This window comes from Myxocyprinus asiaticus, chromosome 35 (genome assembly GCF_019703515.2).
Source record: "Myxocyprinus asiaticus isolate MX2 ecotype Aquarium Trade chromosome 35, UBuf_Myxa_2, whole genome shotgun sequence".
Taxonomy (NCBI): Eukaryota; Metazoa; Chordata; class Actinopteri; order Cypriniformes; family Catostomidae; genus Myxocyprinus; species Myxocyprinus asiaticus.
This window is the reverse complement of record NC_059378.1, coordinates 3,467,847-3,483,820: the sequence shown is the minus strand read 5'-3', so window position 1 is coordinate 3,483,820 and position 15,974 is coordinate 3,467,847. Positions and strand designations below refer to the sequence as shown.

At 35.3% G+C, this 15,974-nt stretch overlaps 1 protein-coding gene across 7 annotated transcripts in view; it reads right to left on the bottom strand.

The window, feature by feature from the left end:
• Positions 1-714: 714 nt before the first annotated feature.
• LOC127425793 (sodium/calcium exchanger 1-like) overlaps positions 715-15,974 on the bottom strand; it is an 80,884-nt gene continuing 65,624 nt past the window's right edge. For all 7 annotated transcript variants that reach the window (XM_051672041.1, XM_051672040.1, XM_051672042.1 and 4 more), the window contains 3 exons: positions 9,199-9,298; positions 8,670-8,942; positions 715-6,677 (listed from right to left, as the gene is read on the bottom strand). In XM_051672041.1, coding sequence (XP_051528001.1) covers positions 6,301-6,677; positions 8,670-8,942; positions 9,199-9,298 — 750 coding nt within the window. In that variant the 3' untranslated portion in view covers positions 715-6,300. The remainder of the gene's footprint in view (positions 6,678-8,669; positions 8,943-9,198; positions 9,299-15,974) is intronic.

Here is a 15,974-nt window from a genome sequence, read left to right as displayed (position 1 = left end):
AGAATTAATTATGCTAATTTCTGATGTAATGTCTGTAACGTCTCAAACACATGAATAATCAACACTCCTGGAAACATAATAAACAATTTGATGACTTTCTGTAGCTTAGTTTTATCTAAAATGTCACAGTGTAGTCCTGCTGTACACATAATGTAACCATCAATAGGAAGACTAATTGGTCTTGAAAAAATGTTGGTCTTTTTTTTTTTTTTTTTTTTTTTTTTTTTTTTTTGCATGTTCGGGTCTTAGGAGGATAATGAAAGTGAAGGAAAAGCACTATAAAGTATAAAAAAAATAGTTAAAATAATTTGTGCACTATAGTTCAAGTCTTTTAAAATTTACAAAATGTGTAAATGATGACAGAATTTTCTTTTTGGGTGAACAATTCCTATCGGTAAAGGAGATAATCATGATCATAAATAAATAATTGTTAATTAATAAATAATGAGTGTAGCTGAATTGATGATTATTATTATCTAAAAAAAAAAAAAAAAAATACTGGACATCCCATTCATCCTCCCATATCCTCTTGTAATTAATAATATAAATATTTGAAAAAGGATATTTTGCAATACATTGATACAGCTGCATATATGATTCTGCTTAAATACACATTTATTATGGTATTGTGTAATAAACCACACAAGTTCCAAATCAGGACTATCCATCCTTACACTAGAGGGCACCACATTACCACCAATAACCACACAAAGCCTCGTCCAAACCCTTCTTTATTTTATTTGGTCTTCAGTGAAAGAGATGAAAATGCATATTTCTCATTCAAGGTTCTAAAGATTTATTTTGTTGTGTTGGGGAAGAGTGTGCCACACAAAAGGAAAACAAAAAAGATGACAAAACTCAATTGCTGAAGGAGCAAACAATATGTTCAGAATACAAAGATTGCAATATTAGCTATCATATACAGATGACATTCATCAAAATGAAACCTACAGGTACTGAGCACTCGCACAAGCGAGGGAAAACTGCTTCAACATAATTGTAAAATGTAAATGAGGCTGGGAGCCAAGTGACTAATTCTAGAGTAGATAAATACTGCCATCACCCGTGTGTGCATCGGGGAAATAATACAAATATTTAGAAGCCCATTAAGGTACATCCACCTTTGTTAAAACTTCCAGTGGTCATGTCAAAAATGTGGAATATACTGTATATGCCAAAGTAAAAAAAAACAAAAAAACAAATGTGGAACCCTCACACACTTTAAATGTCTTTTCGGACCCTGGGTTTTCTTTTTCTACATTACAAACTATTGTGTCGCTGTGTCTAGAAGGTAACACTCCCGTTGTTATTAAATTTGGGTTTATGATTAGATTTAGTGGTAGGGTTAAGGTAAGGGTAAGGTTTAGGAGTAGGGGTAGGTGTAGGGTTTCTGTGGGACTCCAAATATACACAATAAACACAGTGTGGATACTTTAGGTAACCGGGAGGTTAAATTCTACACATGACCCCATTGTGTTAGCTCTGAAGCAGGACTTCATTACCCCTGGGTTAAAGGGATAGTTCACCCAAAAATGAAAATTCTCTCATCATTTACTCACCCTCATGTCATCCCAGATGTGTATGACTTTCTTTCTTCTGCTGAACACAAATTAAGATTTTTAGGCCCATACAATGCAAGTGAATGGTGACCAAAACTTTGAAGCTGCAAAAAGCACATAAAGGCAGCATAAAATAATCCACGCGACTCCAGTGGTTAAACCTATATGTTCAGAAGCGAGACGATAGGTGTGGGTGAGAAACAGATCAATATTTAAGTCCTTTTTTATTATAAATTCTCCTCCCTGACCAGTAGGAGGCGATATGTACGAAGAAATGCGAATCGCCAAAAACAAAAGAAGAAGAATGTGAACGTGGAGATTTATAGTAAAAAGGATTTAAATACTGATCTGTTTAAACCACTAGAGTCTTATGGATTACTGCTTTTATGTGCTTTTTGAGCATCAAAGTTCTGGTCACCATTCACTTGCATTGTATGGACCTACAGAGATGAAATATTCTTCTAAAAATCATAATTTGTATTCTGCAGAAGAAAGAAAGTCATACACATCTGGGATGACATGAGGGTGAGTAAATGATGAGAGAATTTCCATTTTTGGGTGAACTATCCCTTTAAGCTCAACCAACAGCATTTGTGACATTTTAATTTCATAAAAGCACTTCCATTAATACTTTCGCTAAAACTTGCATACTATTTGAACTGCAAAGTTTATTATATTGTCGTTTTTGCGGTCATATTGTGGCTTGTGCATTATGTTGTCATGAAAATGGATATAACTTTACACAGAAGAGGTTAGCAAGCAATTTTATGACACTAAATTCATGTTAACACACATATTGTTTACGTCTTGTTGCTATACTTTCAAAACAGTGAGTATTTTAACGTTTACGGATTGCCTCATTCACTTCCATTGTAAGTGACTTACTGAAACCTAAATTTTTACTTATTTTAAAGAAAAAGAGGGATGAGTCAAAATTAATTTTGTGGTAATCAACATTATGCCACAAATGCTGTCGATTGAGCTCAACTTGTACTGAATCCGGAATATTCCTTTAACTGTGCTGAAAAATTCAGGCCGGGAACAGTTTGCAATCATACAGGTGTAAATGCTGCTGGAACCGTTACTTACCGTGCTCAGAACCGTTCGGCCGGATGGTGGAAACACCAGAGTTAAAAGATGTTAACACAGGGTTAGGTATAGTATAAAAAGCATAGCCTAAATATGAGTTTTCTACTATTAATCTTGTTTTCTGTGTAAGAGAGAAAGATACGTCATAAAGAATGTAATAATAACAACTGGGCAGTCAAGTTTCCCCAAAAGTCAATACAACATACCAGTGTGCTCTCGTGTGGGTTAGGTAAACCCGAATCCTAATCCTGAATTCTCGATTTGAAATGTTTAGAATACTATACACTATATACAACTAAATCAGTTTCCCAGTGTTACGGTTAACATTTCTATCATACCAATGGTGAATACTGAACTTGTTTTTGTACAATATCAAAACCTTTTCTCATGGATCTTTTTTGTCTTAATACTAAAAACTAGAGACATATATATATATGACCCCATCATACACATGCACTAAAACTACTGGTATCGTACAGTACAGTTCAGAGTCCAGGAAAAATACAACATACATCTTAGGAAACACACACAATATACTGTAATACATTTGATATTATTTTAGATTGCCGTCAGTAACTGCCTCCTAATGGGAAGCTGTTTGTCTGGTGGATGTCCCCTTGATTGGGTCCAACGTTTGATTGAAGAAAGGATTGTTAGATTGCCTAAAAACATATTGTATTGTATAAATCCCAAACAACTTCTTAGCAAATCCACACATTTATGTTTTAAAATGTGAAAAAATAAATGCGATCTCTCATTGCTTTTCATTGATCAAAACACCCGTTTCTAGGTTCAACAAGTATGGATCATGTTGTTGTTTTAATACTGAAACTATAATCATGTTCAGGGGCGTAGGAGGTACCCCCCCCCCCCCCACACACACACACACACACCTCCCCCCAATAATCAAAACAAGCAAGTACAACCCCCCCATTATTTATACCATGATCAATGGAAACATGTAAATGCCTCACACTGTAACCCCCCCAATGTTCAAGCCAAATCTACGCCACTGCTCATGTTTAACCACAATTTGAATTTAGTTATACTGAGATTTCTGCTAAAGGTTCAAATTTCAAGTATATAACTGAGATCCATGACAGTGTTTTTTAAAACATTGCATGACCACTGAATCCAGAGTAACACAAAAGGTTATTCAGAGGTCACTGACTTTGTGCTGCTTGTTATGATGTTTTGAATTTTAGACATCATTTAAATTAAGCTGAATCTGCTCTAGTACCGTATTATAAAGATAGTCAAAAGTTTGGTCACTATCAGTCAACCAAATCAATGCCATTTCCCAAAACAGTAAGATTGCAAAGCTAGCACACAACATTTTTTTCCTGAAATCTTTACAAATTTGCTAACAATGTTAACGCAAATTAATGTAACAATTTACATAAAAAAAGTTTAAGCTGGCTATCTTCCAAAGACAGTCAAAATGTCTTGACCACACGTTCAGTAACTATCAGTCAACCAAATCAGCAACGTTTACATGAAATCAAAAAGTGTTAGGCTACATCCACATTAATCCGGATACATTTGAAAACGACGTTTTTGCTTTCGAAACGCTCTTTGTCCACACTGCCATTTTCAAACGTTTTCCAAAAGTTGCTCTTCCTCATTGAAACGTCTGAAAACACTTAAATCCCCTTACTGCAGATGCGGGAAAAAATAGGGGCGGGTAAAAATATCGGTTTTCCGATGCATCGCAATCTTCATTTGAACGATCTCAATTTCGATTCTTAAATCCCAAGATCAATCTTTTACTCTATGCGCAATCCTCCACTACAGTGAAAGGAAGTCACTTTGGTGCATTTGCAACCAAATTTTGAAAAATGTATAAATTTGGCAACTGGCCAACCAGTGAATGAATTGTGTTGTATTTAGCAGCGAGATCCTTTCACTGCATGTTGAGAGTAAAAGTTGTTCCGTGTGTGTCCAAAGACAAGATCTACGCGGCCTATTTATCACTGAATAATGTCTTAATTATTACACTTTCTGTTCTTTACAGTCAGTTGTTAATCGAAAAACATTTAAAAAACATTATCTACTGAATCCCATCTGGCTAAGCGGGAACGTGATCGTGGGCATTTGATTCCTGGAGGGACCTTCTTTCGGTTTTGGGGATCAAAACCACCTGAATTGGCGTTCTTCTTATTGGACAGGTAAGCTTACATAACTACAAAGCACGTGAAATATAGTGCCATAAGGATTGATCTGTGTCATTTTAGCTAACTTGATCTTGCCTGCTAACGCTGATGAATTGCAAGCTACCTTGCTTCATAACTTTCAAATAATTTCAAAGATCTTCTCTTTATACTAAAAGTCAGGTATACAGGATAAATGTAAACAAATACGCTGGTTTCTTGATCGTAGTACAACATGTGACATACAAAACATACAATAGTGCAACATAACAGTGCAACAGTAACTGTCTGGTATAGTTGGGTAGTATGTAGCTGTATGTGTGTATCAGTACGCTATGTTAGCTGATAAGTCGTTTTAGTTTAGTCTCAAAGTTTGTAGTAAAACGATCATAACTGTGTCATTTTAATTATGCTACCTCATCTGTCAGCATGATGCTGATCACATTGTCTCTTTGTATGTTACGTCATTGCTTTGGTCGATGCTCGCTCGTGTCCCTGTGGAGTGTGTGCACGAGCGCGAGCACGAGCAACAGGTAGCTGGCTGCAGTTCACTTAACGGCCACAGGTGTCATTAATAACAAGGGTTTCTGAATCTTACATACTGCACCTCTAAAAAGCTAAAATGTGAAAAAAAAAACAAAACTAATAAAATATAATTAGTAAAATTAATATTTTCATAATGTACCTAGTTAGAAGGTCCCCTGTATAATTAACAGCATTAGCTAGGAGAGTGAATTGAATCGAAATCCAAATCGAATCAAGAGCTTGTAAATCGGAACTGACCCAAATCGAATCGGGAAGTCTGTATCAATACCCAGCCCTAGAAAAAAAACTTAAGAAGTGTGGTCTGAAATGCAATTTTCCTCGTGTTCCGCCACTGGACAACAATTCCGAGTAAACTTCCCGTCGCCCTTGAATGAATGCAATGTGAAGGTTGTACAAAGAAACATTTATTCATAACAACGCTATTACAGTGGATAGGAGGCACAACAACCGCGCTATAAAATGGGCCGCCATCTTAATTGTTTTAGTTTAAATGGATCACATGACTGCGTCACATGACAACAAATACGTCATCGTTTTCTAATATCTCCATTTTCCCTGTCCACACCACAACGCGAAGACGCCGTTTTCAAATGTATCCACTGAGGTGAGCGTTTTCAAAAAGCTCAGTTTTCGCTGGACAAAAACAAATACGTAAATGGCCAAAACGTAGCGAAATTAATGCATTTTTTTTTTTTTTTGTGGACATAGCCTTAAATGGCCCCAGTAGATCGTCTTCCTTTCTTCTTAGGAGACAAAGCCAACCTTACCAAAAACAGAAACACGGGTGTATTCACACAGATAGAACATACAGTGGACAACACAAAAAAGATCAACAAACAAAACATCCGGCTGCTTTGATCTTCTCTTTTGAACTCTGTTCCCTTGTCAGTTTTTGCCTTTTTGAAATGACTTTAACAACAGCATCTTGTCTGTGGCATCATCTTGATTTGGTTGATTTAGAAACCCTTGATGATGCAATAGGCCTCCATGGAGGAGAAAATGATGTACATCAGCCAGAGGCTAAAAAACAAAGTAGTGGTGAGGATTTTGGGAGTCCGCGGTCCACCCAGTTCCCCCCCGATCTCTGGTCTGCGGCGATACATGAGGACGGCGATGCAGATGAAGGCAAATATGGTGAAAAGGGTGACTGAGAAAGCGAGTGTTCCGGGATCCACGCGAAAGTACTGGCCCTTCGCCTGGTGAACGATGGCAGCAATGGACCACGCCACCCCAATGCCCAAGAAGACGTTCACTGCATTGCTGCCCGTCACATTGCCAATGGAGGCGTCAGCGTACTGGTCCTGGATGGCTGCCACCTTACTAGCAAATGTGTCTGATTTTGAGAAGGTGGTGTGAGAGAAAGAGACAGAAAGAGAGTGAGAGGAAGAAAGAAGAGAAAAAGAAATCTTACGAAAACGGTCAAGAACATATTTCATGTTTCACCACAAAATCAAAAGGAAGGAAAAATTGGATTTGCTTAAAGAAATTGAAGCCATTAAGATTTGTTGATTTGTGACATTATTATCGTGACAATTAAGCAATTTTTTATAAATTATTTACATTTTAACATATTTATACATCATGGTAGTATTTGCTGTACTTCTTTTAAATTATGTTGATTTAATTAAAAAAATATGTGGACCTACTTTATATTAGGTGTCTTTAACCTCTTCAACTCAAGCAATTTTTCACACTCAAATTTACAAGCTCACCATTTACACCTACTGTGGACTAACTGCCAAAAATGTCTAATTTTTTTCAGAAACCCCCACAAATAAAAAAAGACTCCAATTATTCATAAATAATATTGTATATGCTTACAATTTTATGATGAATAGAATAAAAAATAATAATAAAAAAAACATTTTGGGTCCTAACTTTGTAAGCATGTAATTCTGGTTCTTTTCATCCCATCTCCCTCCAAATAGTCTTATTTTATTCCACTAGATGGCAGAAAAAAGAATGTTTTCTCTATCACCTTCCATCACAATATACAAATCTGAAATGTAGGTGGAGCTCTAATGCATTTTAGCCCTCACAGATGTGCTCGTCCATAGACATTCAGTCTAATTTTCAGTTCATGGACCACCCCCAATTTTCATCAAATATCTCGGCCTCTGAGTGGACTAGAAGCTCAATCTAGGTGTCATTAGAAAGCTGATATCCTCCCCTTTGCGATGATGTATAACATTTAATCATTAATAGTCAATAACATAAACTTTTTTCATGATATAGCCCCCCTTTTGGACCTACCGGCGGGTCCACAGAGTTTAAGCATTTGCTACAATGTATTTACTATGTACATACAGTATGTGCTGTTGAATTGTACATATATTTAAATTACCTGCATTTAATTACCTCTGTAGTTACACTGTTAATCTTAACCCCTAACCCTAACCCTTAACCTACCCATCCCTCAACTTCAATAGCAGCAAATGTGAATCTTGTGAGAATTTTGCAGGACAACATGTAGTTACACAATAAATACATTGTATTGTATGTATTTTAATGTTAGTACATGGTAGATAAAGACACCAAATATAAAGTGGGAAAATAATAATTTCTCAAAAAACAAAAACAAAAAACTCCAGATGCATTAAAGTCATGAGAATTATTGTCATGACAATGCAAAAAAATCAAGCATGGTCTCATATAATCACGTTACTATACCGACATTTTTGCAAAATATTTTTGCATGGCTTATTGTACATATTGTGGCAGTTTCCTTGTGAAATGAACACTAGAGGCGCTACAACAACGACTTTTACTCGCTTTAATGCAAATCGTTAAAAACTTCACTCTGTTCCTCACACAATGCTATCTTATGACTTTAAAACACTTTTATTATAGCGCATGACTCATTTTAACATTTGCATTACGTAAGCAACTACTTTTACAAGCTTGTTCAACCGCGATCAAATTGCGCAGAAGCTAAGCTGATTTCGGAATGGGGTACGGGTCCTGAAGAGCACATGACTCGACACGTGAGCCGAAAGTGTCATAGAAGCACCACAATATGACGTGGATGTGTTTTTCATCTCACATTTGCTTTGCTGACACTTTCGGTTAGGTTTAGGTTCAAGGTTTTGGGTAGGGAGGTCGGTTTTGTTGATTGAAAGCTTGATAGAGCATTAACCTTAAAAACCTCATCTGTTTGGGAGAAAATTTAACTTGCTTTTAGCACCACACAGTGGATATTTCACCTCGAAAATTCTGTGATACAAAAATTGTCGCCACAGTCATGTAATTTTCATGAGATCAGGCTAAAAAAAATGGGATTCATATCACTTGTTGAACAGTTTAACCTGACTAAAATCTGCAGTACCTGGCACCGAGGTTCCCAGAGCCACAAACACGACTGCAGTCACAGAGTCTTTCAGACCGATAGTGCAGCCAAAGTGGGATGCCAGGTCTCCGATAAAAGCAGTGAGGACGCCAATCATGATGATTGACACGATGAAACATGCCCAACCGTTCCAGTAATCGGTGGGAGGCACGAAAGCAAACAGAACCTTCCAGAACACAGTCAGGAAGTGCATGACGTAATCAAAGCAAGATGGCATCTTTTCTTCACCACACTCTTCATCATCATCTTCCCCTTTAGATAAGAAGAAGAGAAAGTTTGATTTATGGATTGGTTTGTTTGTCTCCTATGAAGAGAAGCACCACCATTCACTTTCACTGCAGCTTTTTTTCATACAATGAAAGTGAATGGTGACTGAGGCTGTTTATTTTTAAAAGAGTAGCTTGACTGTAGTTTAACCACTTTAAGTTATGAGTAGCGTGTAGCTTCCCCAACACTAGTCTGAAGTGACTTTATGTTAAAGCGTGTTAATAGTTTCTCAGTGACGTACCTGAGCTGACAGTGATGGCTTCTACAAACTGGTCTCTCCAACTGTTGGTTCCGACCAAAAGGGCCAAGTTGGTCTTCTTTATGAGTTTGTCAACTGTGCTCTGGGATGGAGGGTCAAAGTAATTAGAACATAGTAAACAAACTTCAAATGATGAATATCACCCTCAGGTCGCTCAAAACCTCCATGGCAGTTTTCCTTGCGTGCAACAATGAAAAAAGATCAATTTTGATGAACCTTTACGCTGCTTTTTTCCATACAATGCAAGCATATAGTGACTGATCAGGGACATAAAAGCATGATAAAAGTGGCACATACAGTACCACTTGTGGCCTATCTTTCAAGTCTTTTGAAGCCATACGACAGCTTTGTTCAGAGCAGAAGTCGTTATTCACTAAAAATCTTCTCCCCTAAAAAAAAAAAATAAATCTTAAATTTTACATTTTGAAAACTTAACATCTTAACATCAGAGAAGTAAACAGTTATGGAGAGCAATTTACGAAGTGCTTCATTTTTGTGTGGGAGAAAACGCTGTTCTAACGTGAATGAGAGGTGTAAACATTTTCAGACGTAAACGCAAAAGTATGGATGTGTCATCAAAGTTATATAGGTTTGGACCAACATGAGGGTGAGTACAGGATGAAGAAATGTTCCTTCAAGAAATCAGCGACAGTGAAGATTGAGTATCACACCAGTAGAACATAATAACGCGTGGATTGCAGAACAATGCACACCTGATTGCATACAGGCTGCTCATAATTCTGTGCGATACAATCAAATCTTCTGTGTACAAGGAAATCATTTTGACTTTGAGTCCATGTAAATTATTCTGATGGACATGATGAAAACCAATAAACCCTTTGTGATACAGAGGCCAGAAAATTAGCACAGTAGAGAAGTGGGCTGTGTCCGAAGCCTAAGACCTTAATGCCTCGCTGTCAAATCACTCAATGAGTTTTGTGTAGGCACCTCATAAGCGGCCAGTTGCACCAGCCATGCATAAGTTACATGTTAGAGAAGTTGCAATTTGTGCACAACTGGGTGAAACGTAACCCTGCGTATGAACGAAATATTTACATAAGTCTCCAGGCAAAAGTAACGGTTGGAATAAAAAATGCAATTGCTTGAATGACAACAATGAGCTTGTATTTTGTTTGACAGACTTCAATCCTTTAGACATACAGGTGCATCTCAATAAATTAGAATGTCGTGGAAAAGTCCATTTATTTCAGTAATTCAACTCAAATTGTGAAACTCATGTATTAAATAAATTCAGTGCACACAGACTGAAGTAGTTTAAGTCTTTGGTTCTTTTAATTGTGATGATTTTGGCTCACATTTAACAAAAACCCACCAATTCACTATCTCAAAAAATTAGAATACATCATAAGACCAATAAAAAAAAACATTTTTAGTGAATTGTTGGCCTTCTGGAAAGTATGTTCATTTACTGTATATGTACTCAATACTTGGTAGGGGCTCCTTTTGCTTTAATTACTGCCTCAATTCGGCGTGGCATGGAGGTGATCAGTTTGTGGCACTGCCGAGGTGGTATGGAAGCCCAGGTTTCTTTGACAGTGGCCTTCAGCTCATCTGCATTTTTTGGTCTCTTGTTTCTCATTTTCCTCTTGACAATACCCCATAGATTCTCTATGGGGCTCAGGTCTGGTGAGTTTGCTGGCCAGTCAAGCACACCAACACCATGGTCATTTAACCAACTTTTGGTGCTTTTGGCAGTGTGGGCAGGTGCCAAATCCTGCTGGAAAATGAAATCAGCATCTTTAAAAAGCTGGTCAGCAGAAGGAAGCATGAAGTGCTTCAAAATTACTTGGTAAACGGGTGCAGTGACTTTGGTTTTCAAAAAACAAAATGGACCAACACCAGCAGATGACATTGCACCCCAAATCATCACAGACTGTGGAAACTTAACACTGGACTTCAAGCAACTTGGGCTATGAGCTTCTCCACCCTTCCTCCAGACTCTAGGACCTTGGTTTCCAAATGAAATACAAAACTTGCTCTCATCTGAAAAGAGGACTTTGGACCACTGGGCAAGTTCTTCTTCTCCTTAGCCCAGGTAAGATGCCTCTGACGTTGTCTGTGGTTCAGGAGTGGCTTAACAAGAGGAATACAACAACTGTAGCCAAATTCCTTGACACGTCTGTGTGTGGTGGCTCTTGATGCCTTGACCCCAGCCTCAGTCCATTCCTTGTGAAGTTCACCCACATTCTTGAATTGATTTTGCTTGACAATCATAAGGCTGCGGTTCTCTCGGTTGGTTGTGCATCTTTTTCTTCCACACTTTTTCCTTCCACTCAACTTTCTGTTAACATGCTTGGATACAGCACTCTGTGAACAGCCAGCTTCTTTGGCAATGAATGTTTGTGGCTTACTCTCCTTGTGAAGGGTGTCAGTGATTGTCTTCTGGACAACTGTCAGATCAGCAGTCTTCCCCATGATTGTGTAGCCTAGTGAACCAAACTGAGAGACCATTTTGAAGGCTCAGGAAATCTTTGCAGGTGTTTTGAGTTGATTAGCTGATTGGCATGTCACCATATTCTAATTTTTTGAGATAGTGAATTGGTGGGTTTTTGTTAAATGTGAGCCAAAATCATCACAATTAAAAGAACCAAAGACTTAAACTACTTCAGTCTGTGTGCACTGAATTTATTTAATACATGAGTTTCACAATTTGAGTTGAATTACTGAAATAAATGAACTTTTCCACGACATTCTAATTTATTGAGATGCACCTGTATATGATGATGTTGGCATTTACCCTCATTTACATTTACAAGAGAAAACATTACAGTATGTAAAAACTGACTTCTTAGTGGCTCTTCAGTATGAAAGCAATCTAAACGATGCACTTTCCTCAGTGCGTCACTGACAAAATTTATAGGATATTAAAATTCATAATTGTCGATTTTAACAGTCTTTTAGTATTAGTATTAATATATTGCCCCTATTAATTTTAGATAGTTCCTGAATATTATTATTTACATATCTAAATATAGGCTACTATTTAATATGTTTACCTATTTTTATGTATTTCAATGGAAACTGAATTAATTACCGCTGACAGATATGTAACATAAAAAACTTTTAAACATCAACCGTAACAAGATAAAACTAAAATACACTGATATTCAACACTTCATTTAAAATTTTGAAGGCTGCTTTTGGTTCAATAAAGATAAACGTCATACTATGTAATGTCACATTGCTTTATGGAGAGCTTGCAACCTACTAAGTCTTGAGTTAAGAACTGGTGACTTTTAATCATGTACAGGATATGAATTTAAGATATTAAAAAATAAGTTTTCACTAGCTAAAATGCTAATTCTTGATTTCAGGAATGGAATTACTAGTAGTGAAAGTGCTAAATTTAATATCAGTAATTACATGTGCACTAGTGAAAATGTTAATTCTTTATATCAAAAATGTCAGCTAGTAAAACCGTAATTTTTCATATTCGTGAATGTATTTCAACATGTCCAATTCTGTATCTCACATATCTGGAAATGGATTTCAGATATCAATAAATTGGAGGTTAAATAAAGATTTCTAAAAACTGAAAAAAGCTTTCTTACTAGTTAAAATCAAATTGCAGCTATCTTAAATTAATATCGCCACTAGTGAAAACCATACCGATATCGAAAATCAGCATTTTTAGTTGTAATTCAACTGTTGATATCCGGAATGGACATTTGCACTAGCAAAAATAAAATTACTGATTTAAAACATGATCAATTTTACTAATAAGAAGTGCATTAATGATATGTGAAATTGGAATTTCAACTAGTAAGAAATTAATTAAATATATCTGTAATTGTGTTTTGAATAGGAGTGAATGACAGATCATCACAGAAATTCTACAAATGATCATTCGACATTTAATAATTTGCAGGATATGAATTTCAGATATCAACAGTTCAATTTTCACTATTTAAAATGCAAATTCTTGATATGAGCAATGGAATTACTTCTAGTGAAAGTGCAACTTTTTATATCTGTAATTACATTTGCACTAAAGCATTAATTATTGATAAATATAACTTAATTACCTGCAATAATAATAATAATAAAAAACTAGTAAAAAAATAATAAATGCATTTTCACAATTATCTGTCATTCACTCCTAATTACAAACACAATTACAGATATCTTTAATTACCAATAATTATATTGTTACTAGTGTAAATGCCCATTCCTGATCTCAAAAACTGATTTACAACTTGTAAAAAAATGTAACATTTTTTTTTTTATATATCTGTAATTGTACTTCAATATGTCCGATTTATTATTTTAGATATCTGGAAATGGATTTCGGATATCAATAAATTGGAGAGTAAATAAAGATTTCTAAAAAGGCTTTCTTACTAGTTACAGTCACATTACAGATATCTAAAATTAACATTTCACTAATAAAAACCAGATTACAGATATCAATATTGAGCATTTTTACTAGTTGCAATTGAACTGTTAAGGTCAGGAATGGACATTTGCACTACAGTAGTAACAATTTAATTATTGATATAAAACATATTTTTACTAGTATTTAGTATATTGTTGATATGTGAAACCAGAATTTCAGCTACGTTAGTAAGAAATTAATTAATAGATATCTGTAATTGTTTTTTGGGTAACACTTTAGAATAATGGTCCGTCATTAAGAGGTAATTATGCAGGAATTAATGCAGGATTAATGAGTAATACTACATTAACACTTTAGTTACTACTATTAACTAATATGGAAACATGATTAATCAATCAGTAAGTAATAGTGAACTGATGACTGAGGTAGTTCACTGTTAGTTAATCAGTAATTACTGAATTTGATCTGCCTCATTGAGAACTATCTACTAACTATGGCTAATTTAAAATAACAACTAATTAATTACTAATCAAAACATTAACATGTGTCTAAAATGTGAATGATTATGTTTTTATTGTGAACATGATCATGAAATGCACCTTCAAGAAACGTGTGTCTCACGTGTGTTATTTGCTGGAATTAATTTATGAACATAACGGCTCTCTAAATCATGGCTAAAGTGTCTGGTAGAGTATCATAGTCAGCTTACGGATGTATGTGCCCAACATGTGTATTCCTTGGGAATTCTCTTCTGTTCATTACAAATGATTAACTTTGGCAAGTTTGATATTGCTGGAGGTCTTTTTAAAATAATTCGGGTAACCCATAAGTAATGAGTCAAGTGTTACCACATAAACACGAAGGAATTACACATTTTTTAAAGTGAGGGTCATGGTAACACATTATTAATTAATGAATACACAACTGAATATACACAAAAAAAATTTTTTTTTTTTACAAAACATTTTTTAAATGAATTTTTTTTCCCTAGATACTGTAGGTTAATCTTACAAGAAGTGTTTAGTTTGATGTAAAGTGCTTCTTTTTTTTGTAACTTAATGGATCCAATGGAAAAATAGAAAAGAATGGGTGTCACATCCATCAAGCTTCTAATCCAATCAGGGTTCGCCATATTCAATGCTTGTGCTGAAACTGAAAGAAGAGCGAGTGCGATTTTGCTCCGCCCTCCCATCGATCCGCCTACATGCGGTAAACTTTAACATACATGCTGTTCTGTTCATACTGAACATAGGCAAAGGAGGAATCATGTCATATTAATTTGATAAAAACCTTTAGACACATAATTTTATTATTTTACTTTATGTTAGGATATAAGACTTTTAAAACATGTAACCGTGAGCACCAGCACTTAAAAGCATTATGCTGCTAAAGGTTTGTAGCCAATGCAATTATGTTCAATTATTTCAATGATTCATAATACAATGATTCATAATTCAATGACAGAAAAAAATGTTTTGAATGTCTGTTTGATCTGTTTGATTAAATGAATAAAATGTAGGAACAAACACTTGAGTATTCATTACTAACTGACAAGTAACACCTCATTTACTATTTATGGTTGCTTCAGCAATATCAAACATGCCGAATTCAATAATTCTTTAGTGAACAGAAGAGATATCCCAAGGAATACACAGGTTGGGCACATACATCCCTGTATTTCTGTAAGGTAAGCTAACTATGTTTTTTCCATGGTTAATTAAGTCCCCATCAGTCCTGAACATGTGGTTGCATACTTGACCATGATACTTTACCAGACACTGTAGCCTTGATTTAGTAACCTGTAACATTCATAAATTAATTCCCACAAAGAACCCATGCATGATCTTGTTCACAATAAAAACATAACCAATCACATTTTAGACACATGTTAATGTTTTGATTAGTAATTAATTAGTTGTTATTTTAAATTAGCCATAGTTAGTAGATAGTTCTCAATGAGGCAGATCAAATTCAGTAATTACTGATTAACTAACAGTGAACTACCTCAGTCATCAGTTCACTATTACTTACTGATTGGTTAATCATGTTTCCATATTAGTAAATAGTAGTAACTAAAGTGTTAATGTAGTACTACTCATTAATCCTGTATTAATTCCTGCATAAATACCTCTTAATGACGGACCATTATTCTAAAGTGTTACCGTGTTTTGAACAGGATTGAATGACAGATCATTGTGAAATTCAACTAGTGAAAATTATTTTATTCTATTTTATCAAGAATGTGTATTTCCATGAGTAATGATGTCATGTTTAATATCAATTATTAACTTCCGTTGCTAATACCAAGAATGAGCATTTTAACTAGTGAAAACTGAATTGTTAATATCTATAATTTATATCCTGCACAGGATTAAAAGTAAATTTGGCTTGCCATAGTAAA